The 12981-nt window shown below is 36.6% G+C and overlaps 2 protein-coding genes across 2 annotated transcripts; one reads left to right on the top strand and one right to left on the bottom strand.

Annotated features, from left to right (window-relative positions):
• Positions 1–2887: 2887 nt before the first annotated feature.
• On the bottom strand, positions 2888–5209 carry LOC135640049 (cyclin-D3-1-like). Its single transcript, XM_065154155.1, has 6 exons — positions 4616–5209; positions 4182–4268; positions 3963–4061; positions 3660–3861; positions 3451–3572; positions 2888–3355 (listed from the first exon to the last, which is right to left on the bottom strand). The coding sequence occupies exons 1-6, from the start codon at positions 5072–5074 to the stop codon at positions 3119–3121; spliced, it is 1206 nt and encodes a 401-aa protein (XP_065010227.1). The 5' UTR covers positions 5075–5209; the 3' UTR covers positions 2888–3118.
• A 308-nt stretch (positions 5210–5517) lies between these two features.
• LOC103987443 (protein CutA 1, chloroplastic) lies at positions 5518–12906 on the top strand. Its single transcript, XM_009405752.3, has 6 exons — positions 5518–5743; positions 6688–6803; positions 11321–11383; positions 12270–12301; positions 12394–12488; positions 12560–12906. The coding sequence occupies exons 1-6, from the start codon at positions 5541–5543 to the stop codon at positions 12642–12644; spliced, it is 594 nt and encodes a 197-aa protein (XP_009404027.2). The 5' UTR covers positions 5518–5540; the 3' UTR covers positions 12645–12906.
• The last annotated feature ends 75 nt before the right edge of the window (positions 12907–12981 follow it).

Here is a 12981-nt window from a genome sequence, read left to right as displayed (position 1 = left end):
AGATAAATACCATTCATATCGTACCTAACCCGTAACGATTTCGTAATCCATTTGTGATATGCTCTCTTTATTACAAGATGAATCTTATTAGATTTTTGTTAGTTTTGTCATGATATGTTCCGACTCCGACTTGATGCATCAAATTATATATATATATATATATATATATATATATATATATATATATATATATATAGACTCAATGTAGAGAGACTTATTCTGCTGCTGCTAATAATACTTCGTCTATGTTGGACTGGTTGAGTGGGAGCTCGACGTATCATTCTCTGTACAGGAGAGTGCCTTGTAATGTACGTGATGGGCCATCATGTGTCCTGTGAGAATTCAATGCTCACCGACAGTCTCATCGGTTGGCAGAATCTGTGGAGCAGCATTCCAAATTCCAGACACAAGGCTGGAGTGCGCACAAGCTGCTCATCCCCACGACTGGGTCGGCTGTTGAACTCCATTGAGCTGATCACGAGGCAATAATGGATCCTCTTCAGTCATCATGTCCTTCCCACCTGCCGTGTTCCTTCCGACCAAGTTGAATTATGAGGTGATACTACTCGTCTCATCCTTCATAACCCTGTCATTGACTCCTCTTAATGGGAAGAACAGGAGGAGATGTGCCGAGCTTCAGGCTCTTTGACCTAGTCAGCTATGTTCTACAGGCAGTGGCCCGACCTGAATCAGTCCTCCCTTGTCTTTTACTTCCATCTCCGGTCGAAACCTAAACAAGCATCTCCATGGACTAATAATATTTCTGGGCATTGAGATGCGCACAAGGTGTTCGATCCAGGTAGCCATTACAGTGACCAACATGATGTGTTGGGCCCCAGAAAGATGGGAAGCAATCTCTTCTAGTTTCGATGTCAGATCTTAGAGTGTAGTTGAAGTCTCACTTCAGAACAACAGGAATGGAGTTATCAAGAAAAATAGAATCGATATCTTCGACTCACTCTCTGTTTGCAAGGGTACAGATCGAAAAGGATTCCTTGCTACAACTTGGCATCTCACAGTCTTGAGAGAGACCAGTGGACCATCTCCGCCGGGCGTGCTGGGGAGCATGTTAGGTGGGACATATTAAAGAGTGAAGAGATCCTTTAAACTAGCGTTCTCTTCCTATCTTCTCCTGTACCGGTGGAATCAGAGTGCGGTGGAGGTGTAAAAGATGAATCCCATGTTACAGCAGTTCTAAAGGTATCTAATCTATGGCTTTGTGTCTCATCTCTTGTGATTCCAAACTGACATTGGTTGTCTTTATGTTCTAAGCTTTAGATAGGATAAACATTTAGAATTGTTTCAGCTTTGTACTCTTCTTTTCATATTGGCTGTGCCCATCACTGTGGGAGTCACATTGATCAGCAATTAACACTAGGCTGGATGTAGGAATCATGAACTTGAGATGTGCATTAAATTGCTTCCATATGTGTGCCAGTAGGAGTTGCAATGATTTTGATAACTAAGCATGACTGCAAAAGTTCATGTGAATATGAACATTTCTAGCAGCTCTGATTCTAACTGAAATGTAGATATGAAACCTTCATGCACAGCATTGGCTCTTCAAGACATTCCACACAGTTGAGTTTATATCATTATGGATTATTATAAGACATGATTCATTTGTGCATCAAGCTTTGTCAGTGTCACTAGAGCAGAAATTCACAATTATGGTGAGAGTTCTACCCTGAATAAAAGATTATAGCATGAGCCAGTAGAGACATATGTATCTGAAGAGCCTACCTGTATTTGTGAAGCTGCATCACCCTCCCTCATGACAGTTCCCTGTGGGATATTGTACACAAGTTTCCTTTCCCCAGGCATCAATAAAGCAATTTCTCTTTGGTCCCTTTCATGCACTTCCAAAGGGCCAAACTTTCTCTTTCATTGTCTCAGAAGGAACTCATCCTGCTTATGCCAGTATTGGTTGACACAGGCACACCTGCCATAGTAAGAAGACCAGCAGGCAAGCAGCATTGCAAATGGAATGGAGCCCATCAATGACAATAAACAAACCAAATTGCCTGCTAAACAAGCTGTCAGCTAACTATTTATCCATAAACATCTTAATTGGATGTATCTGAAGTTTCCTCAACAGCATTCAAAACCAGAGAACATAAAAAATATTTTTCCCATAGTAAACTAGTAAAAAAGTTCAATATGAAAGTGTCTTAGGAACCTGACAAATATCACTCTCACATACAGGCAGGTAGCTCAAAGCTCTCAGACACCAACACAAGAAACCACAGGAGACACAAGTTTGGGACTTAGGAAGTACTCATCCTTGTCTACATATGATGAAGGTAAAACAAATGCTAACGCAGGAGGGGAATGATCCCTCAGTGTATTTACATTGTTTTGACAGCTGATGCTGGGACCTGAATATTCCTAAAGGTCCACCAACTCTCCTCCCTATAAATATTTAATCCTTGTCTGTACCTTTGCCATCACTGGATCTGTACTGAAGAGTGGGCTCTTCTTCATTTATATCAAAGGGGCAGCAAATCAAAGAGTCTAAGCAGACAAGCAGTCAAACAATGCAAGGATATGGCGAAAAATACAGATACAGGAGCAAGTAATCAGAGGAATGCCAATGGGATACATGCTTTTGATTCTAATTTTCTCTCTTGGATCTTCATTTTTTGGGTTTTCTTTTTTATCTGAAACAAGGTGAAGAATACCATCCTATTGTTTGCATTTATGTGAGAAACAGAAACAAACAAAGACCAAGCAAGCGGTGCAAGAGAGTGCTCATCTTCGAATCACAAAATGAATTAAGATCTGTAATATTTCTAAGAAGAAAAAGCAGGAACAAAAAACATCATGTTTTCTCAATTTTTGTTTGACAATATGAGTTTCTCACACATTTAAAAGATCCAGCCTGATATATCTCATTATCGACCGTGCATTCATGCATTATGCTCTAAGAATGTGGATCTCGTCAGGTGTACATGGATGAACTTAGAATTCACAAACCCTTTGTTCCCCTTTCTCCTCTACTGATTTAAAGCTAGTTACATCTTCAGGCACATGCTGGCCACGACAAAGCTCTTCGTAGCAAATTAAACTGATTCGGAATATCGATCAAACAGGGAAACACCACAAAATTTCCCTCCTTTCACGAAGTTGATGGCCTGTTTAGTTTCCTCCTTTTGGTAGCTGGCGAGGAATGATGACAATCTGCATGTGATCCAGCTGTTGTATCATCACTCTCATAGCTCGCGACCCCAGCATCCAGTACCCCAATTGGACTCTTTGTCACAGTAGAAACTGATGGACTGTTGTTGTCACTATATGTCCTGTTCTTCATCAAAGTCATCTCTTGAATCGCTTGATGACACCTCAAGACTCTTTCCTGAATCCATGGTGCAAACCAATTTAAAACTAGGTCCTTCAAACATATATAGAATTTGTTCATTGAAGTAATGCATTACAGATGGATTATCTTACCGTATCTACATGGATGCAGCATGTTAAAGACTTGTCAATCCCCGAATTTTGAGTCTCTTTCAAGGCTGACAGTGCAGCCGCTGCAGCAATCTCCGAAGGTCTGAATTCTAGAAAATCACTCTCTGCAAAAAGGTTACAGTCAAGTTCATGTTAGGCTTGCCGTATCAAACTAGAGATCCATAGATTATGTACTACTCCAAATCACTGACCTCTAATGGTGCCCAAAATGAGATCCATAGAGCGATAAATTAGTAAGCTATCTGGTGACTTTTCATCACTGAGTTTATACAAAAAGTAATCAACGAAGGAGAAGGGTGTAACTGCTTGCATCCTCCACTTGAGGGTGCTAAGCACTAGAAGCTCCATTCTCCGTATGGTCCTGGCCTCAAATACATATTTTGCCTCTCCTACCTGTTTGCCCGAAAGGAAATTACCGATCGGCAACTGAGAAGTTATCGTCCTAGATTACCATGTACATAGAAAAAAAAGAAAAGTTAGTGCTTTTCATTTACCTGTAGTTCTAGAGACGAAGGAACCTCGACTTCCTCCACCTTGGCAGCAATGGATAAGCAGGCCACTGATACCAATTGTGTCATCCAAGCCTTACCTTGCTGAAATAATCAATAAAATTAAAGGGAAAAAGAAGAAAGAACTTTTTCCTGCTACTTTGTCAACATTGTTATAGATAGAGATCACATTAAGGAAACAAGTGTTCTTGTAACTTTTCTTACCGGTAGTTTGTAAGCGGAGAGAAACCGATCCAAGTAATTCACAGACAAGTAGGCACTCAAAGGTCCAAACTTGTAATGTGCATGAACCTGTCCATTCGGAAACAAACACCAAATAGTTACCAAGTAAATTCTACACCATGAAGATATTGGGAAAGAGAGAATTATCACTTTGATTAAAAAGATCAATTTTGACTATTGTAGGCACAAATAACTTCAGCTGCAAAGAAGGAAAGCAAATGCAAAACTAGTTATCACGATGGAGGGGAAAAGTAGAACTGAGAACAAACTCTACTTAAGTTGATGAATGCTTTCGGGGATCAGATGGTCCTGCACTTCCAGTACTTGTCAGAGAAACAACGAGGGCCTGGGAAAATATTGTGCTGAGGAATCCAGAGATGAAGAAATACAAGAAAGCAAGGAACAACTCAACCCACCCTCTGAATCCAGTCAATGGCATCACTCCTCACAGCCCGGTCCAACTGCCCCCTCCTCAACCTCCCGGCATAGTCTCCCTCCGGGAGATGATGGGACTCCCTCTCAACCATCAAGGCGATGCGATCCTCAGACGGCAAAGGTTCCCCATAAAAATCGCCCCCTTCGCCAGGGAAATGGCAAAGGCTGCGCCTTTCAACCTCTCCATTGAGGCCCTGCTCTTGTTTCTCCTCCTCATCACTTCCCAGGATGCTTTTGCCGTCTTCCGGGCAGAGGAGGACGGAGGAAGCAAATCTATAGCTCACGCCCATTGTAGATAGATCAAAGCTGCAGGACAAATCCAGATTCGAGGCCGTTCTTCCTTCCCTGCTCCTCAAAATGGTCTCTTTAGAGGGAGAGAAAGAAGCCTCAAGGAGAAACTTTTCATGTTCTTGGTCTTCAGTGAAGTGAGCAGTTGACATTGCGAAGGCAGTGGAAGGTGGAGGATGACAGTAATGTCGAAATGATGCCTGTAAGCGGTGGAAGAGAAGGGGAGAGGAGGATTATAAAGGAGCAGCCTTTTTGTCCTAAGTAAATGATGATGGCATCATATGGCTTGGAAAGAGGAGATATTAGCTTTGGTTTGACATCAAAATGCATACTGTGGTAGTTGATAGAAGCATGATCATCGATCATAATATTATATGTATATATGTAATTCTCCCAAATTTGTCTTGAAATGCTCAAAGAATTTGATGATTACAGTAAAGAGTAGGTTTGGTATTTTATAAGGGAACTGTGTGTCTGTGTAGATGTTATATTAAGATTTGGAGCGGCACATATGTGATTTACGAAGCTTTGAAGGGATAGATGCGTAAAACCGGAGAAATAAATAGACTATATATATATATATATATATATATATATAAGAAGAGTGGGGCGGAGGAGATGCCATTTGGAAGCCTTTCGCGAGCCGTCTCGGCGTTCTGCGCCGCTCCACCTCGCCGCCATTCGTCGGCGCCGACAACGCTTCGACGCCGCGCTCCGCTCGTCGGGGCGCTCTGTATTCTGAGCCTCGGCACCCTCTCCGCGATCGCCTACAGGTCGGGCTTTGCCAGTGCCCAGGCCCTTCGCCGCTTCCATTTCCTCGGGTAAAACCTTAATTCCTCGCTTGTTGGACCCGGAATCTGGAGGGATTCCCGTTGGTTCTTCTCGATCATGTTCTTGTCATCTCTTCTTGGGTATTATATTGCTATATTTTTCTTGTATCTGTATATACTGTCGTAAGAAGAGCGGGATCTTGAATCTTGATGACAAGGTCGTTGAGGATCTTGAATCTTGATAACAGGGTTGGTGATCGTGCTGTGAAGTATTTTGTTCTTGAACTCGAGTAGGTATCCATGCATCCGTGTAGTGTTTAAGGAACGTATCGTGGTTGTGGTTGTGCAGCCAAGATCTCTGAATAGAATCTCTACGTCTCACCTGTTTGAGTGATTGCTATGAAAGATTCACTTTATCTTACAGAATTTTCATTCAAGATGGAACATATTTTAGTTGTTTATTGCAATCTTCGTAAACTAATTTTGAGTGAATGCTACAAGGGGCCACTGTCTTCCAGAATTGTCTAGACCTCTAGAGCAATTCTTGCAAATTAGTACAAGCATCTTGTGGATGATAGCTGGTCCATTGTTTGATGGCAAATACTGTGTGCCTCAGGCAGGCAAGCCTTCTGTTCTTGTGTGTACCGTTCAGGTCCATCTTTTGTTTTGGAAAAGCCTGTTTCTTTTGTCACCACAAGCTGTGAGCTGCGATGTGGTTTCTATCGTCAGTCTGGGGCTGAAAAAATGTTCAGGTCCATCTTACAGTTGTTCTAGTGTACCTGGTTCTCACAGTAGGTTTAGGTTTGGTACCCCACTAAAATTCTCTCTTGGTTGTGAAGGTTGGAACCTTCTCTTTCTGTTTGTTTGTCTTTTCTCACATAAACAGGTCATTTTACCAATAAGAAAATTCTATTATGGTTTCTTCTGGCAGATTTCTTTTAATTTCTTATGTCAGTCTTTTTTTTTCTCTCTGCTCAATGTTTCTGTTTATGCAGGTCAAAGGTTGTTAACCAGCCATCCAACAGAAGTCTTCACTCTACTATAATGGAAGGTGCTTCAACTACTGTTCCATCTATTGTTGTCTATGTGACTGTACCAAACAGAGAAGCAGGTTTGTTTGTCTTCTAAAGTGTTCTTTACTTCTAATTGCTGACTTGCTAATCTGGCATTTTAGTGAATGTAAATCTTACGAGTTACAAATGTGGTTCTGAGATTTTGTTGATGGATGGAACTACATGGTTTACATTGGTTTCTGTTGCATTTAGTTTGTTGGGTAAATGTCCAGATAGGTTTATATTCACCATAGCACAACTTTAACTATTGTCTTTACAAACAATGAATCTTTCACAAGCTTTTTTTGATTACAAGACAATATCCTATTTGGCAGACTTTTGTTTCTTCATAAGCTTTCTTAACACAAAAGGTTAATCACGTTGTATATATTATCTTTCAGACTCTTGAAATATATGCTGTTTGTGCCATCAATATATACCTTTGGGTCAGCACCCCATTTGATATAGTTATTCTGTGTTCATTAGGTGTGATATTCATTAAGCTTGAATTATTTGTCAAAACTGTTGTTATTTGTCTTATTAGATGCTACAAGTGCTTTCTGGAGTGGAGCATCCATGACAAAATGAAGATACAAAATTAAAATTATCATAAAAAAATCCATGATGTTGAGTTCACACTATGATCTCTTTGACACAAAGTATGCTGAAGTGTTGAATATTTCATTTAGGAACAAAAAGGTCTCATTAAAATTATGTATTGCCATTCCTTTCTTGTTAGTTATACTACATTCATTAGCTTGCAACAACTTGTTATGACACATAATTTGATGTTGTGGATCATACAAGTACTTTTATAGAAGGGAAATAGATATTTGAAACAAAAGAACCATGATGTTCAGTTTACTGCACAATTTCAGACAGAAAAGTTTGCTGAAGAGCTCAATCTACCATGACTTTGGAACAAATATAATTCATTGCTGAATACATGTACTGTCATTTTTTTGGGTCTAATTTATTGCAAATAATATGCCTTATCTAACGACCAGGGTGAAAAAATTTGTAAATCTTGAGATCTACATTCTAACATGGTAACAAAAATATGATATCTTACATAAAAATGTAGCTGTTTTTCCACATAGAGACATCTATTTTTTTGCGCTTGATCTCAAGTGAACTACGAACTGGATGTTTGGAGCCAAGATCTAATTCATGGATAAATCAAAAGAAATCTTTTCATAAACTGCTTTACTATATCCATTATGATGTCTTATAGACTGTTTTATGCCATTCTTGACAAGAAAAAATTACATTTTGGTTGAATAGGAAAAGCAAGGGATAAAATAAAAGTTTCAAATTTTGTGACAAACATAATTTTATGGACATTTAAGTAATTAAACTTGAACTATCTGAAGGTTTTGTCATGGCAGGTGTGGCAAAACCATGGAATTAAATTGTGTTTTTACTGATCAATGATAGTTGGTTTGAGCATGATTCGAGGTAGATCGCTCCATTTTAGGTAGTCCGATTTGGTCCTTTTTCTTAAGCCAACAACTGTGATTTTTTCTTTTAAATATCCGAGCATTGATGCATAGGGCATGTGTGAGTGTCTCCCTCTCTTCTCTCCATCATATGCCCATTGTTGTTGGCTTCATCGTCTATTCTTCTCAGCCTCTTCCTCCATCGCCTCCTCTTCCTCCTTGAATGAAGATCATTATATGGATATATGGTTAAAAGAAAGAAAAAGATATAAGTTCAATAATCAGCTTGGAAGAAGCTTATGAAAAGTTATATAAAAAAGTAATATTTATTTTCTTCCATGAAGGCTATGATGGTATCTTAAATTACAACAACAACAACAAAGTTGTAAGTCCTAAATATTTGGGGTTAACTACATGTATTTTTTGTTGCCATTGAGATCTATAAAAAACCATATGTTTAGTTAAGTTTAAAGTACCTAAATATTTATTTATAGTTTTTATTAAAGTCTTTTTGTCTTTCTCTACCTTTTTTTATACCACTAACATTAATTATTTCACCTTTCTGACTACCACATCTGGAGGTCCTCTCAGCATATACTCATATCATCTTAAATGATTTTATCTTATCGCATCTTCTGTTGAAGTGATACTTACTTATTCACGAATAAAAGTATTTTTTTCTTTTTTTTTTAGTAACGCAATACATCCATCTCAACATTCTCATCTTGGCAACACAAACTATTTGTATATATTTTTTCTTGACTGTTCAACGCTCAGATCCATAAAGCATTGTTGGTCTTACAACCATTTTATAAAATTTTCCTATTAATCTTAAAGATATTCGATGATCACACAAGACTTTTGATGCATCTTTCCATTTTAATTATCCCGTTTTTACTCTATGAATAATATCTTCATTGATTTCTCTATCTTGTTAAAGAATTGATCTAAGATACCTAAAACTTTTACTTAAAGGGGTTTCTTGTCCATCCAATTTAACTATATTCTCTTGTCTATTTCTAAAATTATTAAAATTATATATATTCACTTAAGCTCTCATCGACTAAGACAATATCATCAACTAATAATATATACTAACGAGGTGTATCATGTAAGTGACTAGTAAGTTCATCCATTATCAATGTGAAAAGATGGGGATTTAATGTGGATCCTCGGTGTAATCCCATGCTAATAGGAAACTCACTAGTTACACTCCCTATAGTTCTAACACTAATAACTACATTATCATACGTATATTTAATAACATCAATATAAGTAGTGGATACATTTTCATTAACTATATGCACATCTTTTTTTTTCTCCCTATACTTTTTCATTATCTATCTTAATAAAATAGCTTCTATGGTTGATCTTATAAGCATAGAACCAAATTGCTTTTCAGAGATATTTGTTTCAAGCCTTATCCTACTTTCGATGACTTTTTTCTGAAGTTTCATAGTATGACTCATGATTTTAATTCCTTTATAATTTGAACAATCTGGTGTGTCACCTTTACTTTTATAAATTAGCACTAGAAAACTCTTTTTCTATTCATTAGACATTCTTTCGAATCTCATGATTTTGTTAGATAAACCAGTTAATCAAGCTACTCACTTGTTCCCTAAACTTTTTCATACCTCAATAGGGATATCATTAGGCCTCATGCTCTTTAGTTATTTTCATCTTCCTTCATTAAATCTAAGTTTTGTGTGGAATATTCATTAAATAATTTATAAAAATAATTTTTCATCTTTCCTTAATCTCATTGTCATTAACAATTATTCTTTGATCTTCAACTTTAATGCATCTAATATTACCTAAATCCTTATATTTTCTTTTCCTATCTTTAGCAATTCGATATGTATCTTTTTTACCATCTTTAGTACCTAATTTATTATAAAAATTATCGTAAGTTTTATATCTTATCATACTAACGGCTTTTTGTAGCCTCTTTTTTAATTTTTTATGTCTTTTAAGTTTTTCCTTATTTTTATAATTTTATTAATCTTTAAAACATGATCTTTTTGTAAAAAATATTTTTTAAATTTCCTCGTACAATCACCAACTCTCTCTTATTTTTACACCTTTACCTTTAGTTTTACTAAGAATCTCTTTTGTTAAGCTCCTAATCTTATTATCCATCGTAGTTCAAATAATATTAATATTATCCTTATTTAAGTTACGTTTTTTTTCATCTTATTATTAAAAGCGTTTACATTATCATTTTTAAAATTTCACCATCTAATCCTAGTAGTTTTTTCTATTATCTTTTTATTCTTTCATTTTCTAAATATCTAATACCATCAACTTATGTTGATTTGTCATACTTTCTAATTTTATCAATCTTTGAGTGATAAGAAAGTCTATTTATTAGACTACAGTTATGACCACTCTTATAAGTAAATAAATGTTCGTATCTCTTCTTATAATGGGTATTTACAATTATAAGATCATACGAAGTTGTAAAATCTAAAAATTATACTATCATCTTCATTTTTCTCCCCATATCCAAATCCCCCCCATGCACCCCCTTTATATTCACCATATGTTTTTCTTATATAATCATTCAAATTTCCTTCAATTATAAGTTTCTTGATTATAGGCATTCCTTGAATAATAATAAGCTTTTCCATTTTTTTTTTTTGGTTTGATCATCCAATCCAAAATGTATACAATTTATTTTCTTATTTATGCATGAACAACATTTTGATTTACTAAATAAGTTTCAAAATTTGTCACTTCCAGCGACAGGCTTCATGTAGTAATGTTATCCCTCATTTGTCATGTGTACATGCGCCAATCACAAGGAAAATTTTTTTCCTATGCCTAGCAGATGATTAAGTTTTGTGCAATAAGCTGATGCCCATCTTTCTGTGTAAGTTGAGGGGACAGTGATGGGCAACTATATTGCATCTAATTTACTGACGGATGCATGTTTATGTTTGTTGTTTGAGACAATTATGATATTAACATGATACCAAATGCATCTCCATGCTTTTGGACTTATTTCTCTCTAAATTACACAAATCTACTTTATTCTCTAATTTGTCTGTTGCTCTCTAATTATGATGTTCCTTTCCAAATTTTCTAGTGCTATTTGAATTCATAATTAAATGATTTTACTTGTTGAAACATAGGCATGAAACTTGCAGAAAGCATCATCAAGGAAAGACTTGCTGCATGTGTCAATCGAGTGCCAGGCATGTACATCAGTTTTGTTTTTACGGCATGTGATAATCCTGCTTAAAAATACATTCATATCAAGTTTTGTGCCTTTCATCTTTGTTTATTAGTGTTTTATAGATTCTGTGTATATGGCAGATATTTATTTAATTATGAAGATCTTGTTGACTGTAGCAACATGCAACTATCTTGCTTGAAAGTTTATATGTAGCATTTTCTTTGAACTCATTGCTAGAGATATCCTTCACTCCTTTGTAAGATAATATCAGAAATCATTTCCTTTGTGACTTTACTGTTTTAGAATTCGATATAATTGTAAAAAGGAACTTTTATCCTTTTGTCGTTGGAGATTGCACGTCATAGATGGAAGTTGTCAGGCTGGATCCATCTAGTTCCAAAACCAAATCCAACATGCTTATTGATCCAAAAACAGGACCATATCTGGCATCTGGAAGTATGTGTTCAATGAATATGAGGAGGTCTCTAAGATTCCTAATTTTGAGAACTTTATTAGAAAACACACACACACAAAAAAAAAAAAGATTGCTCTTTGTTTAATTATTGATTTTGCCTTCAATGGGGCTGAATTGTAGGAAAAATTCATGTAGCTCATTCCTAATTAGAAATCACAAAAGATCTCTTTGTTTGATTATTGAAAACTTCGTTTGACATTACAGCTTCTTGTTATCTTTTAAGTACAAGGATCCATACAAGTCCTTATATTTCTTTTCAAGGATTCCAGTAATTGATGAAATCAAATGAGAGCCATCCTTCTGGTTCATCTTCCAGAACCAGTTTATTGATGTTTCTCTGAGCATGCGTGCATTTTATATCATAAATACTTGTAAGATACGTCATTCAAATTGATGTTTCTCTGAGCATGCGTGCATTTTATGGTTGCAGGTATCGAGTCAGTTTATTGGTGGGATGGCAAGGTTCGATTCTAAGGGTTAATGGAATTCTTTCTTATTTAAAATATTGATTTGGGAGGCAATTTTGTTACAGCCTTTGTGTATTAAATTTTCAGGTACAAACAGATTCTGAGGAACTACTGATAATAAAGACCCGGGAATCCCTTCTTGGTGCATTGACTGAACATGTGAAATCCAATCATGAGTACGAGTAAGTGCCATGGTTCCAATATATATATATATATATATAGAGTAAGTTGACAATTAGAAATATGGATGCAGGGTTCCTGAAGTCATTGCCATGCCCATCACTGGCGGGAATCACAAGTATCTGGAGTGGATCAAGGACAGCACTAGAGACGAGTGATGTGTATGAGAGATGGTAGTCTCTGTGGGCATCTTGAGTACCAGGGACCGTCTCTCTTCCGACTGAATGTTCGAAGATTTGTATGTGTAGTAGCGTTGTTGATGTTGTAGTCATTGTGTGAATGGTAGTCCTTGTGGGCATCAGTACTAGGGTGTGTCTCTTCGACTGAAGCCTTTTTTGAATATGTTGGATTTGCCTGCCTTGGTTGGCGGTACCACCTTTTATCTCTTCAATTTTTTATTTTATTTTATTTGGAGTTGTACATGGCAGTGTCTACAGGCGAATTCTTATGAAACCAAAAAACAATCCAACCTAAATTTGCAACTCATTAATAAAG

Source organism: Musa acuminata, chromosome BXJ3-6 (genome assembly GCF_036884655.1).
Source record: "Musa acuminata AAA Group cultivar baxijiao chromosome BXJ3-6, Cavendish_Baxijiao_AAA, whole genome shotgun sequence".
NCBI lineage: Eukaryota > Viridiplantae > Streptophyta > Magnoliopsida > Zingiberales > Musaceae > Musa > Musa acuminata.
This window is presented reverse-complemented; position numbering and strand designations above follow the sequence as displayed.

Coding starts and splice junctions, on each gene's coding strand:
- LOC135640049 (XM_065154155.1), bottom strand. CDS start 5,074: ATGTCAACTGCTCACTTCACTGAAGACCAAGAACATGAAAAGTTTCTC. Junction 4,269..4,615: donor CCATTGACTGGATTCAGAGG/GTGGGTTGAGTT, acceptor CCGAATGGACAG/GTTCATGCACATTACAAGTT. Junction 3,356..3,450: donor GCTGCATCCATGTAGATACG/GTAAGATAATCC, acceptor CCATGGATTCAG/GAAAGAGTCTTGAGGTGTCA.
- LOC103987443 (XM_009405752.3), top strand. CDS start 5,541: ATGCCATTTGGAAGCCTTTCGCGAGCCGTCTCGGCGTTCTGCGCCGCT. Junction 12,302..12,393: donor TTTATTGGTGGGATGGCAAG/GTTCGATTCTAA, acceptor TTAAATTTTCAG/GTACAAACAGATTCTGAGGA. Junction 12,489..12,559: donor AAATCCAATCATGAGTACGA/GTAAGTGCCATG, acceptor ATATGGATGCAG/GGTTCCTGAAGTCATTGCCA.